General features: G+C 39.3%; 1 protein-coding gene across 4 annotated transcripts in view; it reads right to left on the bottom strand.

The window, feature by feature from the left end:
* Nucleotides 1-27,703, bottom strand: part of COL19A1 (collagen type XIX alpha 1 chain) — a 332,336-nt gene that overhangs the window by 24,600 nt on the left and 280,033 nt on the right. For 3 of the 4 annotated variants that reach the window (XM_082731306.1, XM_082731307.1, XM_082731308.1), the window contains 12 exons: nt 24,467-24,520; nt 22,983-23,036; nt 20,737-20,781; nt 18,652-18,702; nt 18,503-18,547; nt 18,032-18,058; nt 13,968-14,021; nt 9,266-9,310; nt 6,741-6,785; nt 6,585-6,647; nt 2,815-2,850; nt 2,634-2,678 (listed from right to left, as the gene is read on the bottom strand). In XM_082731306.1, the coding sequence (XP_082587432.1) occupies nt 2,634-2,678; nt 2,815-2,850; nt 6,585-6,647; nt 6,741-6,785; nt 9,266-9,310; nt 13,968-14,021; nt 18,032-18,058; nt 18,503-18,547; nt 18,652-18,702; nt 20,737-20,781; nt 22,983-23,036; nt 24,467-24,520 (564 nt within the window). Of the gene's footprint in view, nt 1-1,444; nt 2,490-2,633; nt 2,679-2,814; nt 2,851-6,584; nt 6,648-6,740; nt 6,786-9,265; nt 9,311-13,967; nt 14,022-18,031; nt 18,059-18,502; nt 18,548-18,651; nt 18,703-20,736; nt 20,782-22,982; nt 23,037-24,466; nt 24,521-27,703 lie in introns of those variants that run through there. The other variant, XM_082731309.1, reaches the window with a different exon arrangement.

Below are 27,703 nucleotides of genomic sequence, written 5' to 3'. Positions count from 1 at the left end.
TAAAGGAAGAAGTTAATAAGAGCGATCTCTTCTAGAACATGCAAGCTGTGGTTAAGAGCAAAGGTTCTGCATTCATACGGGCACTTGCTAGCTGTGGCACCTCCACTAAGAGAATTGAGCCCTCTGTGCCCTAGATTCCTGTCCCATAAAGTGGAGATATTAATAATACCCATGAAAGAGGGTGATGCTGGAAATGAATGAGTCAAGTCAAGTGCTTAGAACAATGACTGGGATGTTGAAGGCACTCCTTAGAAAGCTAGTGACAATGTGGGTTGTACTTGATTGTACTTGATTGTCTAGAATGATGACACTTTTGAAAGTCAACAGCGGCTCTCACTTCAGGCCTGGGTCTCCTTGGCAATAATAAAGGAAGATGGCCAAGAGGATTTTGTACTTGAATGAAGATGGTCACCAAGATTTTACGCTAAGTAAAAACTTTAGCACCCTCAAAATCCTTTCCAAATCATGTGCTTTTCTTCTTCTTTTACCTCTATCAGAATCTTTATTAGATTATGTGGGTTGGTTTCTTTATTTGAGTTTTACAGTTGTATGAATGTGTGTGTGTGTATGTGTGTGTGTGTGTGTGTGTGTGTGTGCAGATGCATACATGCTGTGTCCCAAACATAAACAACTTGGAAAGATGAGAAAGGAAGCAGGTACTTGGGGTGGAGGGTCATCACTGAGATCATATACTTAATAAACAAATGAACTATGTGAGAATTCGCTGAGTAAAGTGCCATAGTAAATTAGGTATAAGATAGTGTTAGGTGGCTTGACTGTGGTAAGAAGTTTATTTAATGCTGACTTATCCAGCAACGTGTTTACTACTGCATGTGTTTGTTCATTAGAGTTGGGGGGTGCATCAGGAGAGACGGGTATATATGTACCATAGCATGTTTCAGTTAGAGATATTCCAAATACTCAGTTCCCCAATGCCAGAAGGTGATGACCACACTAGCTATGATGGGATGGTGCACTGAGGCTGCTGTGTATTTCATTGTGTTACTCTTATTTGTGACTAACGTGCAAAGGGCCCAACTCCATTTCTGTTGATTTAAAAAAAAGTAATGAAAACAGATGAACAATTATAGGGATCTATTTGATCCTGGAATGAAGAGGTGTAGAAAGAAGTCATGTAGAAAGAAGAAAAAGCAGATGGACCTAATTTCAACGTTACTCTTTTAGTTATAAAAATATATCTGCATATAGGTGTATCAACTCACATTTCGGGGAAATACCTGAGATGAGTCAGATTAAGAAAACAATAAAGAAAAGAAGTACTAGCACATGCTGATCGATACTGTGATCACATGCAAAATAATCACAGTCTTCAGCATATTAAAATTGTTTTACAATTTAGGCACCAGGATGTTCATTACAGTGATGTTTATTATTATGAAAACTGGAAAGAACCTAAATATCCAGAAAAAGGAGACTGGGAAAGTGAAGTAAGGTATATCCAAACAGTGGAATAACATATAGCCACTAAAAGTCATATGCAGATCTGTATTGACTGACACGGAAAGATGGTCATTATATACTGTTAGATGAAAAAAGTCATTTACAAAACAGTCTGAACACATTTTGGAAGAGCATATATTCTTTTGCATTGATACATTAAGTACACATGTATATCATATATAAGAAAGAAATAGAAATATGTCCAAAATAGTATTTGTACAAATTTAAGAATCCTTATCTCTATGCAAGGGGATAACGTAGACTTTTTTCTTTACTTTTTACTTATATTATCTCTGTTTTCATATGACCTTCAGTTATCATGAATTAGTTGTGTAATAAGTAAAAATGAGTAAACTAGACACCAATACACAAACACACATATGCAACATACTAGCAACCCACCCAGGAATTTCACTGAATTACAGTGCTTGAATCTTTGCAGTGGACTGACTCCAACTCTACTTGAAAACATTAAGGTTCACTAAAGAAAATAATGAGAAGTGGAACAACACCAACAACCAAACCAATTTCAATAAAAGTATATGACAGAATTGGCATGATTTTATGTGTTCGGTTCCACTTTCCACGGCTCTACCTCTCCACACCACCACCCCCCTTTACTTGACTTCATATTCCATGAGATCACGGGTTCTCAACAAGGGCCACTCCAGTTCCCAAAAGGTGATGTCTGGAAACATTCTCAGTTGTCACAAGCGGAGGGAAGATGGTGGCCTGATCTGTTGGCTAGATGCCAGGGATGCTACGAAACATCCTACAGTGCCCAGGGTGGACACTCACAGCAAAGTACTGTCCACTCCAAACATCAATGGTGCCGAGGTTGAGAAACCCTACTCTAAGGAACAAGAAAATGAGTGATTGCTATCATAGGAATATGTGTTCGAGACAGGAGGATCAAAGCTTTCCCAAGTGGAATAGCACACTAGACTTCGTTCTGAAGAAAGGTCATTGTTGTAGGTGTACCAGCCATATGGCCTGCTTCGGGGTCCTTCAGTGGGCCTGTTTTATGCCTAGAAGAGATCTTGGATCACATACACCCTAAATGTGTCATACTGGGAGATTTGCAGGGATCCACACACAAATTGTGTAACCCAAAGGATGAGGCAGCTGCAGCAGACAGGCTTAAATCATGATCAGAAGAGTAATATACATACACGTTCTCCTTTGGGGCCTCTGTCTCCAGGTTTACCCATGACACCCTGAAAAACAAATGCCAACACTAAAAAATCACTGCTTGCCAAGATTTTTCCCCAGCCTGCTTAGTCAAGTATTTTGACAGGTACTGCAAATGAGGTTTTGCATGAGAATGTTTATCTGAAGTGGTATTTTCCATACCTGAGCACCAGGCAATCCGTCTTTTCCATTTATTCCCTATAAAGACAGAAGATGATCAATATTCCTAATTCTACATCGGTAGACATAGTTAAACACAATAAAAGGGTAAAGTTTTGAGGACCAAATCATCACATTTCTGCTATTTTGGTGAGGGAGTGGAGTGAAACAGAAAACGAAGTTGAGAGAGTCGATGGTCCGGAGTTAGAATTCGGGCTCTGTCACTGACGAGTTCCATTTACTTCAGGCAATTTACTGACTCCTAATAGCATATGCTTCTTTCCTTATAAAGTGAGGATGAAGTCATTATTTGAAAACTCAGGATTTGGTAAAGCAACAGAAAATGCCCAAGTCACTGTAAATAGTCAATGGGGTTATTTTCATTACTTATTCTCTTAGGTACAATCTGAAAAATAAGGTGGTCCGTGGTGCTGGGTGGCTGGTGGGTGGCATTTATTGTTACCGCCCAACAATTTTCTAGCACAGAGAGTCATTCTCAGTAAATGGTCTCAGTTGCTGCTGGGGAAATTTCATAACATGGCCAGAGCACAATCCTCCTATGAAATAAACTGTCCGCTAGAGAACAGTTTGTTATTTTCCAGTGGGAGAATATGAAAGAAAAGTAGGAAATCTGTAATCATGGTTTTTGAGAGCATTAAGTAGAGTTTTGGGTTTGTTTGTTTGTTTTTTATTAGTAAACTGGAAGTTTCCCAAACTTTACAAGGCTGTCCTGGAGGTGGAAATAAAGCCCCCTACTCAGAGATTTATGAGATGGAGAAAACTTGTGGCCGGGAGATGTCAGAAGGAAAAGCACTTGGGGTCAAATCAAATACCTAGAGTTCAATAGCAGATGTGTTTTTGAGATTTGGTTTGAAGAGAGAGATCAAGGTGAGGGAAATGATTTCTTAGCTAGCAGGCAATTGCATGGACATGTTCCTCTGAAAAGCCTAGGAGAGTTTTGCTGTGCTGGAATGGATTTTATGAGGATGGAACTGCAGACAAGCACATGTTTTTCACTGCTGTAAATTACAGGAAAATCTGTCACAGCTGATAACCCAACCAAAGTCCCCCAACCTCTCTGAAACATCTGGGAATTATGTAGAGTACTCTAACTAGGCACACGTTACCTGCAGTGTGTGGTTCAAAGAATTTATTACATCCAGAAACACAGGCAACAAAGATAAAGCTGATTAAGAAGAGGAAGTGGGGGAAGGGATGATACAACCCAGCTGTACCACTTGAATAAAAGATGATGTATCTAGTGTTAACATGCAATTCATGCTTTTGGTAACAATGTAAGAAAAGAAACTGCAGTCTTTCTTTCTTTTTTCCTTTTTTCGTCTTTTGTAATTCATCAGAGACTATCACGTGTGTTCTCCTTTGTATGTAAAGGTGTTACTAACTTGCTTTCCCTAGACAAGTACTGCTTTTAGAGATTTTTAGAATAACCTGCATGGATTTGTTTTTCCCTCCCTCATCTCACTTATCTGGAAGAACTCCACACCTGGGTGTAAGCAGCCTTTTGTCTATCACATGTCTGCGTCTGAGCAGCTGGCTGCGGTTGAAGAAAAAGGCATGTCCTTGCTCACTTGTTCCTACCCAATGAACGCAGGCGGAGTGCAAGTATCGCCCTGTATTACCAGGCTGTCCTGGATTTCCTGATTCAACTCCCTCTCCTTCTCTCCTTAAGTATTCTTTCACAGATTTTCCTGTCTTCAGATCTCCAGCTTCACCACCTGATTCCTTACACCCAACCAATGACCTCGATTCCTCTTCCCCTGAGAAAATACGTAGGAGAGAAATCTCTCTCTTATAGATCCAACCTACACACATTTGTACACATTTGTAAACCAATGTCTGCCTGTCCCCTTCCTCCTGGTGAGAAGGATGAGCTGCCCCTGTTCCTTGTGAAGGCCGATTTTCACTTCTGAATGGAATACCAGTGTTCTCCCCTTATTCAAATTTATCTCCACTCCCATGGTACCATCAAAACTTCCCCTCTCGACTGGATCATTCTTACCAAGATGCAAGTGTGCTATAACCTCTCCCACCAAGGACCACCACTTTCTAAACCCAGTGCAGAACTGTCAGCTCTCACATGATTTATCTAGATTCATCATTTCTCTGTCTTAAAACACGTAGTTCCCTCAACATCCAGGAAACCTCATTACCTGGTTTCCTTCATATCTCACCAGCTGCACCTTCTCAGATTTTTTGCTGTGTTTTTTTCCTAACAGTTGAAATGTTTTCTTCCCTCCCAATCCGCAGGGACTACATTTCATTCAGACCCAGGTTTAAAATACCCAAATCAGTCTCTCCAGTCCTGACCTCTCCATTAATTCAAGATACGTATATCTACCGCTTACTTGACATTTCCAGTGGAGGTCTAGGAGTGCTTGAAGTTGAATGTGTCCACTGCAGGGAATTCTTGATTTTCCTCCCAAACCTATCCACCTCCAGTCGTTCCCATCTCACCAAAAATGCCATTGTGACATGGCTGCTCAGACCCCACGCCACAGCTTTGACTTATCTCTCTCTCACGTTCCACTTCCGGTCCATCAGTGAATTTGCTGACTCTCCCTTTGATGTACATCCTAAACTCCCTTACTCCTCATGATCTCCCTCTTTTCCCCATCACTATTTCTCAAGGAGATTATGGTCACTATTCTGTCTGCTTCCATCCTGCTTCCTACAGTCTGCTCTCCACAGAATAGTCAAGAGTGATACACTGGAGTATACTCCATTTTCCTTCCCCACTACAAATGCTTCAGTGGGCTTCCAGATTGAAGCTATTTTTTGCGTGTCTCCCAGGGCCAGGGACTGACAATGTGTACCATATGTCATGTTACTTAAGTGACTCACAAAACCCTTTGAGTCACAATTCAAACCCATATCTTTCTGACTCTAAATTGTATATGCTTCCTCTATTTTTATGTTGCTTCTCTGAGGAGGGGGAGGCCAGGGAGCACTCAGACCCAGAGGTTTCCCAGAGGTACTGACCCAGCCTTGTGAACTCTGTGCTGCTTGTTCACCTTCAGTGTCCTCCTCCTCCTAATAGCATCCCTCCCCACTCACAAATAAACAAGAAAGGGAGCAGTGACGTTCTATCAAGAGTAAACCCGAGAGGGTTGCATGTCGTTCATCTTTCTGTCCCCCCACCCCGTCATGGCCCAGCACATCCTTAGCAAACAGAAGAGACTAAATAAATATATGTTGAAGTAAACTGAATTAGTATGAATGATTATTACTGTGTTATAGCAATATATGTCAGTATCCAAGAGTTCTTTTAGGAACCAAATGGATGCTATGTTTAGAAGCATGATTTATGAAGGTAGAAGAACAAGGTCCATAGATAATGAAGGGAATCTGAGAAAATAGCTTCTTATTCAGTTTTTAGCTTGGCCTCCAGGACTTTATATCTGTGAGTCTTCAGGTTTTTTATATTTTAGGATGTGAAAGGCCATTTTGTTTTTTAACCAGGAGAATATCAGACTTAAGAAGTAATGAGTCTAATCTCCTGACACTTCAAACAACCAAACAAAATCTCACTTTTTCCATCATTGTTTAAGACTTAAAGATACCTCATACAGAGCTAGGACACTCAGGGAGAACCACACCCCCAAAGACCCATTTGTGGAAATTGCTCTTACTTCCTTAGAAACTACAAACATCAGATTTTCCAAGGAGATAGGACAGTGATTGGATAAGAGATAAGAGATAAACAGTGGACTATTTCTCAAACGGGCAAATTTTAAATAATAAAAAGTACTTACTGGCCTTCCGGAGGGTCCTTCTGGTCCAGGGAAGCCTATATCTCCAACAGGCCCTCTGTCACCCTATAGGCATGTCCACAGACAAATATTAGCTGCCAAGGAAAGCTCTGGAACTGCATGTAAGTACAACTGTGGAGTAAGTGACTGGAAACTCACCGGTTCCCCTGGGACTCCCGGAGGCCCTGGGGCTCCAGGTTTTCCCTGGGAAATCAAAGCAAGGAGAAACATTAGGAGCCAAATTACGGCATGACACCATCCCCTCCCTGCCTGTGAATTTAAGGAGCTGCTAGGCCTGTGGCTCTCTATACTAAAATGGCATTCTTAATGGGACAGAGGCTGTGGGGACATATACTTGACTCTGGAGGCTCCAAGGTATGGACTAGAATGCAGTTCTCTGAACGTACACATATGTGTATAGCAGACGGGTGGGAGCGGACGGTGCTATTTTTGAGAAAATATGAAACCAATGTATCGTCATTACTGGAAATATCTTTAGTGCCTATTTGATCGGCAGCTTTTCTCGACTTTGGAGGAGGGAGGGCACATGGGGTCAAAGAAGTCTTTCCTAGATTTTGTGTCTTGTTAAGAGGGTTTCTAAGTTCATAGTAGGATAACCTGAAGAAACACCATGTTTGACTTGAAAAGCCATGTCTGGTTGAAAGGAAGGGGACAAGACGGATTTATTCCAACACATTATAGCTTGCAGGACTGACAACAGAGAAGTGTTGGGTAGAGAGGCAACTGGGAGGGACAAGAGAGGAAGATGGTCCATTAGAGCCCAGAAGTGAGAAGTGCCCAAGTGTCCAGATCAAGCTTCAAGAAGGAACCCCCTTCTATCCCTTGGACTTAATTAACATGGACGGAAAAACAAATAACACAGGGATACAGGCATGGGGCCAAGGCTGCAGAAACCCTAATAGGTTTCCTAGGAGGGAATCTGAAAAAGGAAGGACCCTTTCTTTACTCCTCTTGCTGTCCAGAACCCTGGGAGGAGCTCCCTCCCCCCCCCACAGGTTCAGACACGGCTGAGTGGTGAAGTGAGGCAGACACAAGGCCTGACAGAGCAGTCCTGGTTCCCCAGAGCCCGTGTGTACAAGCAGGAACTCCTGAATCTCCTCTGGGCCCAAGTGGGGGGATATGTTAGAGCTGGAAAGCTAATGTCCCACATGGACTTGGCATAGGCCGCAACGGGGAGAGTGCTCAGGCTTGGAGGCTGGAGACAAAGGGATCAGGGACATTGGTAGCAGGTAACAGAAATCTCAAAAGTTGGGGGGAGCTTGGAAAACCTGGGGGACAGCATGCTGACTGGAGGCCTCACCTCATTGCCAGCACTCACAGACACCTCCTCCTGTCTACCCATGTGTCATCCTGGGAAGAAGCAGGAGAAACAAGCCCTGGAGAAATCTCTGGATGGGCTTGAAAATACGAGAAAGGGATAGAACTGCTAAATAAGGGGATTCATCCTCTACAAAGGATGGTTTTCTACAGACTAGGGATGGCTTTTGAATTTTTGTTCTTGGGCTTAATATCTACACAGAATAAAAGAGAATGGCTATTGGCCTTTTAAAGGAGGGAGTGATGGGTGGTGGTGGATGGCAGTGGTGAGTGGTGGATGCTCTGGGTGTTGCTGGGTGTCAGTGGATGTCTGTGGGTGGTGGTGAGTGGGACGATAGAGCCCTTTCTTCTCCTGTGTGCCTATGATTCAAGCACGGAGTTTCCACTGACTTTCCTACCCTGGGCCTACCCTGCAGGGGCACTGAACAAAAGGATAAGTGGGCTCTTACTCATAAAGCATGGCCACAAAATTTTAATTAGAGCATCATGAATGAAGATCAGAATGATCCCTAGGGCTCAGAGAAATGATTTCAACCTTTCCTGGAGTACTTCCTATTCATTTGAAAAGACCTTGATGAGATTAAAACACTTGACACCGGAGAGCAACAAAAATGATTGAGAGTCTGGAAGGGCTAGTTTACGAGGAAACATTAGCAGCAGTAAAGATTTGTTAATAACACCAGGCCAAGGGAAAACTCAGGCAGATTGCAGCTTAATATCAAGAACTTGAAGTACATGCCTAAGGATAAGAGCTTCGTCTTTTGGGGGCCAAGAAACCTTAAGTATGACAAGAACAGAGAAACGAAACTAGCTTCTCAAAGTTGGGCTCGTGTATTAACGTATTGGCACTTGTAATTAACTGGGCATCCCCTCCCCTCATTAAGGAAGTTGGGGGAAAAAAGGAAAAGATAATAAAGAAAGAGGTGAACATAAAGAAAGGAACAGTCTTGGGGTGCCTGGGTGGTGCAGTCAGTGAAGTGTTGGACTCTTGGTTACAGCTCAGGTTATGATCCTAAGGACCAAGCCCCACACTGGGCTCCATGCTTGGCTCTGTACTCAGTGGGGAGTCTGCTTGAGATTCTCTCCCCCCATCGCCCTCTGCCCCTCCCCTCTCTCTCCCTCCCTCTTTAAAATAAAAGAAATTTTAAAAAAATAAAAAAGAAAGGAGAATTCTCGAGGATAAATAGGGACAAGGTGGTTTTATTTTTTTTAACTGGATGTTTCTAGAACCTATTGTTATAAGAGCTACTGTGTGCTTCCTACCTCTTCTTGGTCCCTAGCCACAGACTGACTGCGGAGATAGAATTGCTTCCTTGTGAAAATAATGTGAGGTACTCTGGACTCACCGATATTCCAGCTATTCCTGGGGGACCTGCTGGGCCTCGATCCCCCTGTTGGGATTTAAAAAAAAAGTTGCTGCTTATGATGATATCTGTAACATCTTTGTCTATAAAATTAATGCTCAAATGAGTATTTGGATTTGGTGAAGCTTTTCGTTGGTGTTGATAAGCATTATCAGTATCATCAGATGGGAAAATAAAAATTAGTAGCTAACTAAATTTGTTAAAGTTTTTTTTTTCCAAAAAACGAAAGCAAATAATAATCTTAACGAAAATAAACATTCAGGTTATCATTTCTGTGACCTATTTTTAATAGGACTCCACACATACTTACAGCTAAGATTAGTCAAAACAGTATTTTTATTCCAAAAGTAATCCATTACAATACTTAAAAAAGAAAGCACATTGAATGTTTTCTAAAAAGCTTTTCCTACACTTGTCTTATTCGATGTAGGGTTGGAATAAGATATTTAGAACAAGGGATTCTGTAGTTCTCCTCACTAGGCCATCAGAAGATCCCTTCAATTGCTCTGAACAGCAGAGTGATGTAACTCTTTTTCCAAAGGCAATGTGGTATTTTAGATAAAGCTGATGATGCTAAAAGTGCTAACGATTATATACGGGATAATAAAATGGCAACTTTTGTTGAGCAGAACCTACATTAAAAAACTTCATAACTTCACTCAGGGACATAAAAGAAGACTTGACTAAAGGAAGAGATATGTTTTGTTCTTGGAGGGCAGACAATGTTGTAAAGGTGTCATTGCTACCCAGACTAATTTATAAATTTAATGCAATTCTTATGAAATTGCAGCTTGACCAGGTGATATTAAAGTCCACCCTGGATAATGAATAAATGAGAAGATAAAAGAAAAAAATTAAAAGAAGAACAATACAGAGATTAGCAATATCAATACCTGAACATATAACAAAGCTATAACAATTAAAATAATGGAATATTGGTATAAGATTAAGCAGTATATCAATGCAATATAAAAATGCAATATAACCATAGGCCAACATCTATAATAGGATTTTAGTAAAAAAAGGGATGTATTATTCAAAATATAGTACTAATAATTGAGTAATATCCTTGAAAAGAGTTTAATTCCTCTCTTTACATTATACTCCATGTAGATCCCATATAGATTATGTAAAAAACAAAATATTATGCTATAAAAGAATTAGAAGAAAACATGAAGTGACTACCTGATTTTGGTTGACAATAAGAATAAAAAGAACTCAATGCATAAAAGCAAAACAAGAAAACATAGAGAAAAATTGTTTGATATTTGACTACATAAATGTTATGTTTCTATAGACTATGAGATCAAACATGAAAATGAAAGGTCAGACCAGCTAGGAGATTAACTCTAACATATAAATAGAAGTAGTATCTTTATAAAGCATATCCTTAGATAAATAGAAAAAGAACTAATAGAATAGAGGACAAATAGTACAAACAGGTAATTCTCACCAGTTTCACTCAGGCTCCTCTTAAATTATGGGATTTTAACCACCAAAATGAATATATTGGAACTTTTTATTCAGTGGAAACTCTTGTATATCTGATAAAGTTTAATATTAATAGTAAGAAACCTTCTCTTGGACAATATAGTCCTTCCAAAGTTCAGGTCTTGCAGTTCCTTCAACCATTCTCCTCTAATGAGTTGGCCTCTTATTCTCACTGTTATACCAGAGACCTTGTCAGTAACCATAATTCCATCCCCTCCGTAAACTCAGTTTCATGCGTTCTGATATTGGGCCACCATAGTTTTAATTCACTCCCGTAAGTACCTTGGATTCTCACACTTTTGATGCTATCAAGACCTCTAATCCATTGAACAAATCTTCCATCATCCTTCAACTCTTTAAATGGCCTCTCTACCTTATTTATTTAGTTTAAATTCCATGGTCACTTGTTTTAATCACTCCTTTGTTGTACACCATTGACTCTCTTGGCCCATTCTTGCTTTTAGTACTCACCTGTCAAAACTGGAACTTTGTTTAAATCTATGTCTTTACCTGGGTGTACATGCTGGAGAAGATCTCCTTGACCAGTCTCACTTCAGTTTATACCCATGAACCTCAGGGGTGTTCTGGGGCTGCCTAGTCATCCCACTCTATGGCCCCAGGACTCTCCCTCTCTTTTAGAAGACCTTCCCCTTAAATCTCCTACCTCTTCTCCCTCATCACTCTCAGACGATGATCTTCCTCTATCTCTGAGAAAATTTCAGCAACCAGAAAAGAACTTCTATAGACCCCAACCAATTATTCTTCCTGTGTATTAGTGTCTGTACCCTTACACTCTTGTTTTTCCACCTGTTACTAGAGATGAACTCTCCAGACTCCTCTCTGAAGCCATACCCTCCATTTATGTACCGGTTCCTATTTTCTCTTAGCGATTTGAAGATGTCATTCCAACAATTCTCCCCTTTCTTCCTGTATCATCACTCCCCTACCTTATTCTACCAGATCATTCCTTTAGCATACAACTAATCTGATATTTCTACAGTCCATTTCTAAAATCCATTTTATAAAGCCTTACCCACCCTACTTCCTCCAGCAGTCACCTTCCCATTTCTTTGCTTTCCTTTGCAGCAAAACTCCTTGGCCATTTTTATACTGTATTTGCTATCTCTAATTCTTTTTTTCTTATTCTCTCTTAAATCCATTTAAATCCAACAGTTGCTCCTACCAAAAGAGTGAATAGTAATAATCTATTATTGTTAAACCTCTATCCTGCTAAATCCAATGGTTGATACTTGACCGTCCTACTTGACCCCATCCCCATCATACTAGACCCATGTGCAGTACTGGAGACAAGTGATTACCCTCTTCACGTTGATACAATCATCACTTGGCTTTCAGGACACCAAGTTTTCCTCATAACTCCCTGGTCATTTTATCTCAGTCTTCCCTGCTCCTTCTTCCTTTTCTTCCTGATCCCTTTATGTTGGAGGCCTCAGTGCTCAGTCCTCAGTCCTCCTCTCTTTTATAACATCTGTCATTCCCTTGGAGATTTTGTCAAGTCTCCTGGCTTTAGGACAGCGTCTATACACTTGGAACAACCAAGTGTAAAACTCTCCTAAGACTCTTTTCAAACCCCATGCCTTTTTCTTGTTCTGCCTACTTGATACTTCCACTGTGCTATCTAACAGATGCCGCCAAATTTGACCTCATGTCCACAGTTAAATTGATCATCCTCACCCTCTCCACACAGGCTCTGCCTATAGCTTTCCTCATTTCACTTGATGACTATCCCATCATATCAGTTTCTCAGGTCAAAAACTTGGAGTGTCCTTGATTCCTCCTTATTCTCTCATACCCATGTCCAATCAATTAGAAAGTCCTGTTGGTTCTACCTTCCCAGTATATCCAGAATCTAGCCACCCCTCACTATCTCCACCATCTCTACTTTGATCTCAGCCAGCATCCCTCCCAGCTGTATCATGGGAATAGTCTTCTAACAGGGTTCTCTGCCCTCCGACTGCGGGACCCACCACCCTTCTACTCAGAAATGAACTGCTGGCTCCGTATTTTACTCAGAGTGAAAGATAAAGTCCTCACAGTGGCTAATAAGCCTCTTTATTATCGGTGCTTCTCAAACTACTTGTGCTTCCCAGGGAGCAGTTTATCATTTATGTTCTAATACATCCTGAGCCGGGGTGAGTGGACTGATCACATGTTTGAATATCATAGCAAAGTTAAATTGCTAGACAAGTTTTTAAGTACTCACTCTCAGTCTATAATTACCTTGCCACAGAATCCATAAGAGAATTTGCAGACTGGCACTGGTCCTCTACCAGGTAACTTTTGAGTAGCATTGCTTTGCAGGACTGCTATGACTGGGCTCCACCTCCCTTCTATCCCTGTCTCTCTGACTTCATCTACCCCCTTCCTTCACCTCATTCCCCTGGTCTCCTTTGGTGGAGCAGGAATGCTCATGGTCTCAGTGCATTTAGACCTAATGTTTGTGCTTTCAAAAAATTGTAGGGGCGCCTGGGTGGCTCAGTGAGTTAAAGCCTCAGGTCATGATCCCAGGGTCCTGGGATGGAGCCCCACATCAGGTTCTCTGCTCAGCAGGGAGCCTGCTTCCCCCTCTCTTTCTGCCTCCTGTGATCTCTCTCAAATAAATAAATAAAATCTTTTAAAAATTGTATATATTTAAGGTATCCAACTTGAGGATTTGATATATACATATACTGTGAAGTGATCACCACAATCAAGCTAATTAACATAGTGGTGAGAATACTTAGCAGTTTTCCAGTATATAGTAAAGTACTGTAACCTATTGTCACCATCCTACACCTTAGATCGCTAGAACTGATTTATGTTGCCTGGGACATTCTTCCTTCAGGGTTGAGGGGACTTGACTGTGTCTCACTCTTTCAAGTCTGTGCTCAGATCTTGCTATCTCAGACCAATATTTAAAATTACCACCTCTCCTTTAGCACTCCGGAGCCGCCTTCACCTGCTTTACTTTTTTCTTTCTTTCATAGAATTTACCAACATTATTACTTATGTTTATTCTTGTCATTTCTCTATCCCCTTCCTAGAAAGTAAGTTCCTTGAAGGCAGAGATTTTTGTCTGTTTTGTACTCTTGGCTATCTTTAAACCTAAAATAGTTCCTGGTCAATAGGAGGTGCTCAGTAAACATTTTTGGATGTTGACTCAGTGACCACAATGAGTGACACCTGTACTTACCTTTATACCCGGAAATCCTTCTAATCCTGGCAACCCCATTGCACCGGGTTCTCCCTGTTAAATATGAACATGAGAAATGCAGAAGCAATGACCAAGAGCTGTTTTAGGCCTTCGTTTGAAAACCAAAGTTTTTTTTTTTTTTTTTTTTTTACAAAAAACTATCCCCAAACACTGATTAGCAATTTAGCGAGTAATTGGTATGCTCTATTTTCAAGCATCTGTATGCTTGCATTTGATATTTGAAAATAGTTTGAGAATAAAGCTATTCCCTGGAGAAGTATGAATATATTTTCTGATTAATTGTTTTTATTCTGATTAAGAATCTAATTAGAATGAATCCCTCCAGTCAGTGATAACTCTAATTTCAATAAAAATTAGAAGGAAAGATGGGCTTTAATGAAGTTTGCCAATGTGTGAGGGACTCAGGGCTGCTAGATGACTGGAGAATAAGACTAAGCTCTTTAAGAGCAGATGAAGACGAAGGTCTGATAGCGAAGTTTACCATTTTGCAGTGTTCTCTGCAGCTCGCCATGAATTGAGAATGCTTCAGGGGATGGCCCCAGAAGCAGCATCTTGGATGATTCTGAAAGTTATTGCTCAAGCTCATGGGTCACTGGCAGAAGATAAACAAGCATTTCCATTAAAAAAAAAAAATCTATTGCATATTCTAGTGTATGGTCCCAGGCCAGCTGGAGCCTGAAGGCTCTCAAGAAATATATTTAGAAAGTTTAGGGTGAAGGAAGCTACTAATTTTGAGCAAATAAACATGAAGTCTTTTAAATCAAGAGAAATAAAGGAGGTAGTTGTCTGATACCTCCTTGTTAATGAATTGATGTCAACTGCAAATATTTTTTTAAGACACTGGATGCTTTCAACATAATCACATAAAAAGAGAGCTTCCATTCTCTGTAAATATGTTTTTTGCATGTATAATTCTAATCTGCTTCAAAATACTACCAAGTCTCCAACTTCCATTATTCTTTCTGATATTGTCCTTATTACAGAACACTTAATGAACAAGCAGATGACTTGATACTTTTCATGCTTTAGAAATCTTTTTAAATGTCCACTAATATATAACAATCAGACAAAAAAAAAAAAAAAAAAGATGTTCAGCTTCTATTCTGCATAAAGTGCTGTAAAAGTGGTCCTGGATTGTTGACAAAGGAAATAAACTCTTTGATTCTCTCTGTTTACATCCTCAACAATCCTTAGGACTGAGGAAGGTGGTCACCCCATCAATCAATATTTACTTGAAAGTAGTTAATAATTAAGTATTTAATTGAAGCCACTTATAAATTAAATATCAAAGGAATTAAATGGAGCACCTCAGAAGATAAATTCAGTTAAGGGTAATTTTTGTCTACAAAAACGTTTACTGAGAAGATTAGAAACAATGGTGCAGACCTAGTGTCATGGGAAATGAAGGATGCAAAGACTAAATCTCCCCCTCCTGCCCAGCAGCCTCCTCAAATTGACTTTTCCATTTTCTGCTCTGTGACCTGTCATTCTACCATTTCTGGCTTATTTCTCTAGTAGGAAGTAGTATTTCTCTGTACCGGGCAACTGGTGTGAAATGAAGGGTGTTGTACACTGTTGCTGACATAGGCCCCAAAGAATAATTTCAAAGGTTTATGCAGGACAAATCTGAGGCTTTATACAGTATTTAACTTCATTACTCCAGATTTTCTGCTTTTGGGCTTCACCCACTTAAATCACATCTCTAAAAGCAAGGAACATCCTTTAATCAGTTTTTATTTTTTTTTCCTTTGTTGTAGCTAAGGAATCTGAAGCCTAATTTCTTCAAAGTCTACTTGAATCTGTCTGCTACCTGTTTTCCAATCCAGTGAATTATGATTTATCCTTTATCAGAATGCTTAAAAAATGTTATCACCTTGATATGCAGTTTTTAATGCAAAACGTAAAAGAATGTTCCAGAAGAGTCAGTGAGACATGTAGGGGCCTCTAGGGGCTGTGGGTCAGTAGGAGAGAGAAAGGCCAGGTGGAAATTTTTATCAACCAGATGAAAGAAAATTAAACTTAGAATGAAGGCTATGACTGGTGAAAGCATGAAAAAGTTACAGATAAAAGAGGGGTAACATGAATAAGAAAACAAAGGAAATCATCACTAGCCATCAGGGAGATTCAAATTAAAACTACATTGAGATATCACCTTACACCAGTTAGAATGGCCAAAGTTAGCAAGACAGGAAACAACATGTGTTGGAGAGGAAAGGGGAACGCTCTTCCACTGTTGGTGGGAATGCAAGTTGGTGCAGCCTCTTTGGAGAACAGTGTGGAGATTCCTCAAGAAATTAAAAATAGAACTTCCCTATGACCCTGCCATTGCACTCCTGGGTATTTACCCCAAAGATACAGATGTAGTGAAAAGAAGGGCCATCTGTACCCCAATGTTTATAGCAGCAATGGCCACGGTCACCAAACTGTGGAAAGAACCAAGATGCCCTTCAACGAACAAATGAGGAAGATGTGGTCCATATACACTATGGAGTATTATGCCTCCATCAGAAAGGACGAATACCCAACTTTTGTAGCAACATGGATGGGACTGGAAGAGATTATGCTGAGTGAAATAAGTCAAGCAGAGAGAGTCAATTATCATATGGTTTCACTTATTTGTGGAGCACAACAAAAAGCATGGAGGACATGGGAGTTAGAGAGAAGGGGGTTGGGGTAAATTGGAAGGGGAGGTGAATCATGAGAGACTATGGACTCTGAAAAACAATCTGAGGGGTTTGAAGTGGCGGGAGGGTGGGAGATCGGGGTACCAGGTGGTGGGTATTATAGAGGGCATGGATTGCATGGAGCACTGGGTGTGGCGAAAAAATAATGATACTGTTATGCTGAAAATAAATAAATAAAAAAATTATATAATAAATAAATAATACTTCCTACAATTTAAAAAAAAAGAAAACAAAGGAAATTTCTAAGTTACATAATTGGGGTTCAGAAAATGGTACAAACTAGCTGAAAATCCTGCTCTTTCAGGGGAGAAAATTGGTTCTTAATATATACCAACCAATAACAAAAAACATGTGCTTTCATGAAAATATATTTTCAAAGAACATGCATTATTTGAAATATATTTGAAAATATATTTTCAAATATTTCAAAAATATATTTTGAAAATATATTTTCAAATAGATGTGAAAAGATTACTTTTTATGGCTTCTTCTTTTGCTTTTTAAAAATTGATTCATCCAGTTTTACCAAACTGTGCTGTAATGAAAGGGCCTTAATTTTTTTTTTTCCTGAATCATTTCCCAATGGCAAATGATTTGAAACTTTATTTCAACTTCAGGTATATCTGAGTTTCAAGTGTACTCTATAAATTAAGGTTCAAGGTTAGTACAAGAGAAATATGAACATATGCCTGACAAGGACACGGCAGGAAGAACCGCCAAGGGATGAAGGGGATCTAAGGAATTCGGCAGAAGCAGCAGTGTGACACTCTGTGGTTGAGAAGGACGCTTGAGAACAGTCGTCACTCTCTCGGAGGCTGCAGGACATGCTCTCTTTCTACGATGAGTGCTAACTAAGCTCCTGATGCCGTTATACCTAATCAGCAGGTGGATGACAGCATCCCACATTTCCTACCGAATAACTGCCTCGGACATCCAAAGCAAGTAGACAGCCCCTTCCTTTTTTGGGAGTAGAGAGAGGCTGGAGACATATTAAGGAATTTCATTCCAGTAAATATTTCTCTTCCACAATCGACTTTACACTGAGTTAACCATCAAAATCGTGCTATCAGAATAAAGTGTTCTGTTCATCAGCAACTTCATCTGCGCCCTCCTCCATCGCAGGGCAATTCTGAAAATACACTAATAAGAGAGACAAGGCCGATACTGGGCAGTGACATCAAGTCCAATGTATCTTAAAAATGAACACATTGCTGTATTTCTTTGGTGGCTTGCCTCCTGCCTCCCATGTTAGTTAACCGATGAATGGTCAAGAAAACAGGCCATTTGCCTAATGCTCTTCTTTCAAACTTCAAGAAACACTCATTTTCTAAATGACACAAAGCATGGGAATATACATACCACTGGGCCAGGGTCTCCTTTTGGGCCCTAAGAGAAAAACATGGGAAATTATTTTTAAAGCAGCAAGGGAAGCAAAACTATAGAATCTAAAGCACAAGCACTTTAATTCAATTTGCTTTAAGACACATACAACGTATTTGCAAACTTTATTTTGCTACAGTTTGGATTTAGAGAATAAGAAGATGAGGAGACATAACTTGAAGGAACCCCAAGACAGCGACTGCTGGGGCACTGACTCAGTTCTTATATTTACAATGCAGAAAGGGATACCACCATGCAGAACGCTATTTTTCATGATTTTGGCTGGGCACACTTTCTCCATTTTATTATAATTTGCTGCTATTTATTTCCTACTGCAGAAGATCTTGATTATGGTCATACCATGTACTTTTTCAGTGAACTTAGGAACACTTATTTATTTATTTAGGCTGTTCCGCTAAAGAATGCTTAGTGATAAAAAACTGTACTCACAGGGGGACCTGGGGGGCCTGGAAAACTGGGAACATTCACACCTCCCTTCAAACAAAAAAAAAGAAAGAAAGAAAGAAAGAAAAAGGTGAGAAACATTTATAGCAACTTATCACAGGAAAATAATTTCATATAATTACCAAAGCGAGTACCTGGATTTTATACAAACTGCTCATTCCATTTCCTTCATTGAATGGTACACCCTTTGGAAAGAGAGGAGATAGAAAATAATTCTTTTTTACATTAATAAGTCTCTCTACCTTTTATTCTTTTACCAAATGATATTTCTCCTAGTTTATTTTAGAACGGGAGTTTGATACTACAAGTGAAATAAAACAATGTATCCGTTTTGGGCTTTTCTAAAGCAAATGTAGGGGGGAAAATGACCAGGAGTTTGAGCTACACCTGCAGCCCAGAGAGACTTTCAGGGGAGGTGTGATGAATGTTCGTGTTTGACAGATGAGACACTAATGCATTCAGAAGAAAATACTATTTGCTCATTAAAATTCAGTTTCTGAATCGCCGATTTATGCTAACTGTGTACAGCCCGCTGACCTGCAGGCTATAACACGGTGGTGCTGATGAAGATGTGAATAGGGAGCAATTTGGCCACTGAAAAGTAATTTTTTTCTACAGTCCCTTTACACTAAAGAGAAAATTAAAGTAAATGGGGAAAATGATGTTGCTCACAGCCCCGTGTGGATGTTTCCACACAAACATATTCTTTAGAACAACAGGGAATAAAACTTCCTAATATAATGGACCTGTGGGTGGAAAGTTCCAGAATAACTAACACTTAAAGAGAACTAATTCAACAATCTTTAAAGAATCCTACGTTTTGGCATTCGGGAAAAATTTCCAGATAAAAAATATGGCTGGGAACTCCCCACGTCCTTCTTTTAAGAAGTTCTTATCCTTTTATCCTTCTTTTAAGAAGTTCCTATAGAATCAATAATCTGCATTTTTCCTTTTTTGGGAGCACCACACTTCAGTTGCAAAACCTAGGAAGCCATCATTTCGCTGTTTTCGGGTGATGGCGGCCAGTGGTGCTCAGGGAACAGGATTTGCATGCATTCAAAACACTAGCGATGGGAGGGAAAATACTCCATTCATTTATTCCTTTATTATTTCTCTCACTCATTTGGCAATTGGCGAACCTCTACTGTATTTTAGTGTGCTGAGTCCTAAAGAGATGAATATTTCTGTCTGAGATTTCTAGACAGTGTGTCTCATAAAGAGACAATATGTAATCTATTTTGAAGAGTGAATCATTTCGAAGAATTCAGGGGGAGGAGGAAGATTTCTTAACCCAGTGTAAAATATAAGCCCTTTTGTGAACTCATGCTATATGTTGCTTGTTGTGTACACTGGAGAGAGAGTGACTTTTGGGATTTGAGCCCCACATACTTTCTGTCCTGCTTCTCTGTCAAGGGAACAGGAAAATAAACAAAATGAAGAACAGGTTTAGGAAGACGGAGTACAAATCTGTTTCTGTGTATGAAATGTGTGACTGCAGGCAGAATAATTATATATCTTTGCTGTCTTCAGAAAGTCACAGACTAATTCTGCCCTTTCTCAGGTGAATTTGGTTTCTTAAAGTATGCCTATGAGGTAGAATGGAAAAGAGCACATTCAGCCTAGACCAAACCTGTGCTGTGATTTGAGCGTGGCCCCACATGAGGGCAGACTTGCTACAGAGAGCAGTACCTTTCCTCTCTGCCGCTGCCCTGACCAAGTGCACATGTGTCTCAATCGCAAGCATAAAAACATTGATGGCTCTTGTACATTTTATTCACTAGGTGCTATATAAATAGAATTTCTCCACATCTCAGACATCATGGGTGGTAATGAGCACATGTAGCCTAACATCACATTCTGTACCAACTCACAGTGCCAGAAGGGAGCTCTTTTTAAAGCCCCTCTTTTCTGTGACCGGGGCTCATGGAGGTCACATGGCTTTCCCAGGGTCCTCCCCGGCAGGACGTGGGGAGTTGGGGCACACACTCAGGTCTCCTGAGTCCAGAGGAAGGAGGCCTATAGTATGCAAATCTGAGTACTTCATATTGGGGCTGCGCTTAAGGGAAAAACTCAGGTCTCCCCAAAGCTGTGTTGGCTATCATTCATAGGTATCCATAAAAATTAGACTCCCTGGAAGCATAGAAAGGTTGTCTGATCTCTGAGTTATAGAAGTCTCAAGCTGACACATGAATTTAAGTTTTAAAACGGGAGAAACTCACCGGTGGTCCGGGTGGTCCAGGTCTCCCTGGGAGTCCCTCACTGCCCTGCATGGAATATAGAGACCAAAAATCAATGGTTTGCCCATTCTGACACAAAGTTTATGAACCAGATTATGCTTGCTCAGAGAGCTGTACTCTGAAATCGATAAGATTTTGTTTCAACCTTGCAAAGTCTCATTCAGCTGGGCTTTCCCTTTCACCTGGGAAAATAACATTCCTAGACTACAGGGAAGGTAAACGCCTTTTCCATACCCATTCAGATTTCCACTGGGAGAGCCCCGGGCATGAAGCTTAGTTTCTGATGGAGCCAGACAACCTGGCTGTTCCTGGTCTGGAGTTCAAGTGTAGCCGAGGAAACTCCACTCATATGGGGGTGGCAGGCTTGGGGACTGTGCTTTCTAGGTCATCCCCTCACTTTTAGCCTCAACTCCACCACCTTCTTCTTTTGGGACCCAGAGGCCATCCACATAATTCGACTAAAGGAGAAAAATCACACCCTGTGTTGTGTCTGCAGGAGAGAAAGTTTTTTCACTCCCTAAGGTTCTACTGGACTTTGTAACCAAGTCAGGTACACCCCGTTGAACAGCAGTGACTGTGGTACAACACTGTTTAAGGGAAATGTTCTATACAGTTTAAACAGCCTCAGACATTCTGTTGGCAAGACAAGCAGCCTGGAAATGGAATTGTGAAAAATGAATTCATGAAACTTGAAAAATAGATTTCACTTTTATTTTTATAAAACATACAATGCTTATTGATCCATACTAAGCAAAGCTATTACAGTCCCTTTGGTGCCTTTAACCAGTGTTTCCTGGAACTGTGCTTTTCTTTTAGGATAATAGCCTCATAAAATCTGTAAGTTCCTTCATGTCAGGGCAATGGCAAGAAATGGTTAATTAGAAAAGAATCCAGACAGTAAGAGTCCTACTTATAAGGCTCCCAAATTTCAAGAAATTTAAGTCTGTTTCCATGAATTTGATGAAGGAATTTATTCCAATCTGCCCATATTTTTTTTTCGATAACAAAAGAAAGTATCATAAAAACTGTTTCTATCTTTATCAATGAAAAGAAACTGTAAAGTTTTTATTGCAATGGATCTGCCTGAGAATGAGTGACAACAAGTATATTGCATCTTTTCCCAAACTGCTTTGATGGTGGCTATCTCTCTAAGACATGTCATATTCTGCTGACTGCTGGCAGTGTCTTTCAGAGAATTATGTCATAGCTCTCATGAACTATGAGAGGACAACAAACAAGGAAAAATATGTGCCTATTGAAAAGACTCTTTTTTTCCTGGCACAATTAAAAGTCACATTTTCATTCTCGGTTGTGCCGCAAAGCTCGTCTCAGTGTGGAATTCCCATTAACTTCAAAAGGCAAATCTCTGACTGAGTATTTCCATAGAGAACAGAGGGAAAAAGGCTGGTGGGATTGGGCAAGTGTCTTGGGAATACTATCAGAAAAAAATGTGCAGAGACTATCTAAAATAAGCACATGGCTCCTTTCAATTTTTTTTTTTTTCTTTTTCTTGGAATCCCTTTGCTTCTTGATGCCAGCATGCCCCATTTTGGTCATTTCAGGGTAGACACCACTTGAGTTGCTTAAGGGATTCTTGATGCTCACTTCGTGAATCTCAATACCTAGTCTTATTCACTTTTTGGCTGCATGTGTCTGGGCTCACACTGTGGGGCTAATTTAGACGTAAATTGGGTAAATATATGAAGCCCTGGGGTTGTCCTGCCTGAGATTCCTCTGTTGCTGGTCTTCCCTTCAGACCACAGCAACCCATTTGTCCAATCAACCGGACTCCACAGGAAATAAGAGTCCTAATTCCTTAGTGAATTTCCCCTATGACTCTGGATGGACAGAACTTCTGGACTTTCTCAGCAAGCTGTCTGAAGTTTTGGCACCTGTGGCTGGAACTCCGTGCTACAAACCATGGTACCCGCACCTCTTCAGGAAGCTACCTCCCCTCCATGCTTCCACATAACTAGATGCCCAGGGCCTTGAGCCCAATTTGGAATTTTGCTATATGACACCAGTGTTCTAGTCATCCTTTTTCCTAGGAACCTGTATTCAGACCAGATTTTGTACTTGTTATCTTTCCAAGTCCATTACGAGAATAGCTATTCCCTGACATTATTCCTACTTTCAGGCTTTGCCTGATTTTATGGATGTGTTAAAGGTCTAACCTTGCCATCCCCCAAGCCCCAATTCAGAGAGTAAGTGAGGCATTTCCCCTGTACCTTGTCACCCTTTGCTCCCGTGGGACCGGGATGTCCAGTTCTTCCCAACAAGCCCTGTAAAATACAAAACTAAGTGTGTTACAAAACAAACAAACAAACAAACAAAAAAAAAACAAAAAAAAAACAACTAAATGGCCAAAGGCATTGGAAGTTGGTTGCTAAAACTGATATATTTTGAAGGTCATTTGATCCTAATTAAATCAGTCCTAAAAGCTTATATTTCTTTAGGCTGATACAGCAGCTGTACCCTGCTGATAAGCCCTTGCAAGGGTAAAATTTGTATTTGTGGTCGCTTTTTCACCTTGGCCAACCACATTTAATGACCTTAATTGGAACCTTTTGATACATTTAAGAATTTAGCCTTGCTGTTTAAATGGCAATTTACATAACATTATGCCTTCCTAAATGAGCTATAATTTTGGTAGTGATCAACATTCTAAATACTTGAAGATGCGGCAGAATTATCAATGTGCATATTAAGTTATGCGATCTGCATTTTACCAATGGAAAATAAAATTTAATTTTAATTCTTCTTTGAGAATGGATTAGCTATAATTTCTATGGTTCCTTTCACAACTCTTCTCTCCACTTTTAATTTTAATATACAATTTAAAGCCAGGTTTGTTCTACATAACTGTGTTGAAAGCATAAATGATAAAATTTTAATTAGGGTGAATCTATACTTTAAAACACAAAGGAACATGATCACATGCCTACCTGTGAGGTAAAATACCATTTGCATAGGAACTCACAAGAATTGCTGGAGAAGATGAGACTTGCATAGGGTTGCTAGAGTTAGTAAATAGAAATATGATATTTGGGACAAACTTATGCTAAAACCATTTATTTATGTGGAATTCAAACTTAATTGCATGTCTTGTAATTTAACCCACCACCCTAGATTTGACAGACCCACATTAGTGACAGGTTGGATTTAACAGCTAAGAGAGGAAAAGAGATTGTTGCAGGAAAACAGTATAAGCAAAGACACAAAGATCACAAAGTTGTGTTTGAGGGACAGTGAAAAAAAGATGTGCTAATTAAAGTAGAGGGTATTTTAATGAATAAATAGGAATAAAAATAAATCGAAGATGATAATCCTTAGCCTACTTTTCCCCTTTAAAAAAATATATTTTTAGTTTATGGTACCTACGAGTGTAAGGGTGTAACCATCTGAATCTCTCTTCCAAAGGTTAATGCCAAAAAAGTGTAACTGAAAAATAGAATGCTCCTTTACATCTAACTTCTATTCAAACAGATTGCTTTCTGGTCTGGTAGAGTCTTGATGACAAGTCTCCATGACCCTGGGGAGCCTTAAAGCAATACTAAATGAAAATCTGAGACGTAAGATGCTACTTTTCTAGGGAAGAGCTGGCAAATCTACAGGTAGAGGCAGAGAACAAGAGACAATGTGGAATTTAGTTCACCCAGCCTCATCCCAGCAGATATGAAGCGTGAGTGGAAGAGCTTTAGCAAATACTCACAGGGGGTCCAGTGGGACCTGGGGCACCTGGAAGGCCTGGAATTCCTTGAAGGCCCTACAAGAAACAGTTCCTATCATAAGTCTGTTACATAGTTAGAAACAAGGCATTTTAGTTGATCAACTATTTTGACTATTGAAATCCAACAACTATGTTGGCTGGAAAACATATATATGATATACAAATGGCCATTTTCGAAGAGTAAGGATGATGAGCTAAAATGCTATGACAGAATCTGCAACAAACATAATTTAATGCATTTGTTGACTCAGAGAGCGTTTCTGAGCTCACAGAGCCACCCCGTCAACAAGAGCATCACTGAAAATCTGGCATCGCTAACGCACGGACATACACATTTCAAACTGGCAGAATGCCATCAAAGAAATACATGATTACACCAATGCTTCAGCTGGTGGGAAAATGGAGTATGTTTTATGATACAATATCTAGTTTAGCTGAATGGTTCATTTTAAGAGGAAATTTGGCTCATCGGTGAATTTAAATTTAGAATCCTTTAGTGGCTTAAGCATAAAAGTTAATGAATATCTCCTCCTCCTTTTTCTTGGATTTGTAGAATAATGCTAATTATACTGGATAGCATTTAAGATACTGATACATCCATATATTCAAAGAAGAATTGGCAAGATTAACTGGTGTCTTGTGTAATTAATTTCGTTTTTTTACCAAGTGTGTCAACAACAGAATATTAGTTAAATAAGTTACATAAAAGAATAAAAAATATTTTGCAACTATTAAAATCATGTTTCAGCAAACTACAGGCTAACACAGAAAACTGATAGTTATAAAATGTTTAGAGTAAAGTTTAAATTATTAGAAATTACCAATGCCCTTCATAAAAGATGAGAATGATAGAGTTGCAAAGTATGAAATCTGGAAACTTTGATGTCACATGTGTTTCAGAATTCTGAATTTTCTGATTTTTTATAAAAATAACACTGCTCACACTAGATTTTACAGAACATTCCCAGTGGTGCCCGGGGCAGGATCCTCTAATAAACACACAAATATTTCTGTAGCAAAACGTGATATTCTTATCATGTGGGATAAATAGATATGCTCCATATGATTTCAGGTCAGATTCTGCTGCCAAAAGAATTTCCTGCAAATTTGGGAAAAATATCTAGGGTTTTCAGAGGCTTCTGAGCTTTGGCATTATAGATGAGGGGTGTGAATCATAATATTACTATTACCAGTAGTCCTCCCTTAGCAGTACAAATAGGGATAGCTTTTACCTTTTTAGTACTTTTGTGCATTTCCCAAATTTTCTGTAATAAATTCAGATGACTTCTATAATTAGAAATATTATACTTTTAAACACTCTTGCTATTTCAGATAACCATATCTGAATGATTCCACTCTTTCAGGTTCTAATTTTCTTTACTGAGTAATGTTTTATACTACCAAACCATTCATTGTTATAACAACATTCCTCTGCCTTTTACTGTAATGAAATATGCATTTTTAGACACATTATAAATATTAGGTGGAGTGACCATGGTAAAAATACTGCGTGTTTATTTATGAGAATTATACAGGACCAAGGTTCTCTCGAATCAAGTTCTTTGCATCGGTGTGATCCAGGACCAAGCGCTGCCGGACTTGTCCACTTCATGCCAGATGGGATCGTGTGTTACTTTAGGTTTTCTCATGTGATATGATGTGAAGAAACACTGAAGAGAACGTCCTTGAACACGCTGAAATGCCTCATGAAATAAGAGCTTTGGGCAAAATCTTATGTATGCTTGTGTTAAAGAATGTGGACATGTTCTTTCTTCAGGATGATATAATCCTCACTGACAATGCTGTGTGTGCGTGCACCTGTGTGCGTGTGTGTGCACATGTGTGTATGTGTGCACACGTGCCTGTATGCACACATGCGTGGCTGGCAAACACCGGCATGTTGCATTGTCTCTTTTTACTCCCTTACCCTTAACTTATTTATGGGTTTAAAAATTGAAAGGAAACAAATTTCCTTTGCAAATGGTACCTCTAAATGTCTGGAGATTATAAATGCCATACCACAAATTGCTTTATCTCAAAATACCCACATTTCCATAAAATTCTCTCTATATGTACATGTATAAGATATGGGTGTACATAAAATTCTCTCTATATGTACATGTATAAGATATGGGTGTACATATGGATGTATTCTTTTTTTATTATTTTTTGCTACTTTTAGTTTCATTCCTGTATCAGTCTAGAGATGCTGAGTGAGTCTTTAGGTAGTTTAATTTATAAGCTTGGGACTCATTAACCTTTGATGACCACATTAAACTTTAAAATAAACCTTAGTTCATAAATAAAAAAAATCATTCTCAGCAGTCTTTCTCTGAACAAGCTGAAATTTTGTAGTAAGGGTAAAACTTACTATGGATGCATAAAGGGCAATAAGATAATTTTAGAAGACAAGATGGTCATTAAAGAAGACAAATACAGATTAAAGAGTAGGACAGTCAATTTAGCATATAGTGCCAAACTAAAATACAAAATAGAATTTATTGCATAGATATTCAAGGATCATTAGAGCTAAGTTCTTTCTCTGAACTGATATTTTGGTTTTGCAAGTGCTAGCTCAGTTGCTACCAAAGAATATTTATTTTTCCATTGCTATAATTTATGGTTGACGATATTTTTCATGGCCTATTTATCAATTATTATGCTGAAATATTGTAGGAACATCTTCCTTCCAAGCAAGAATTCACTCTGTGAGAGATAAGTGTGCTCTGTTAGTGTCTTAGAAGTTGCTACTTTGATTTGTGAAACACCTGCAAAAAATGTAGAGGATAATGTCACTTTTCTCAGAGCAATGAGCAAATAGGCAGCTCCTCTAAGTTGCCAAACAGATTAAAATGAAGACATAATAATAATAAGTCCTCAAAGAGATGGAGTGTCCCTCTGCATTTTTTCCACTAAGATTAGAACAGATATCTGTGATTTTGTACAACTAGATATTATATACATATTAAAAATAGTAGTTTACTGGCCAGCTGGAAACGTACATGTTCTCGGTCAAAGTCTCATTCACCTAAACAAGTCAATAAATTATAATTTCAGTTAGTATCTGACTCCAAGTAGATACTACTCATTGAGTCTACCCAAGTAGATGATATTCATCACTCTCTATGTGTCTGAGTTACTATGCTTTCTTAGCCTTATTCATATAATTCATGTGATATGAAGAAATAACTGAAAAGTATCTTTCTGAAATTGCTACAT

The sequence above is a fragment of the Mustela nivalis genome (assembly GCF_964662115.1).
Source record: "Mustela nivalis genome assembly, chromosome: 5".
Classification (NCBI taxonomy): domain Eukaryota; kingdom Metazoa; phylum Chordata; class Mammalia; order Carnivora; family Mustelidae; genus Mustela; species Mustela nivalis.
Note: the sequence above shows the minus strand (reverse complement) of the source record. Positions and strands in the feature narration are given on the sequence as shown.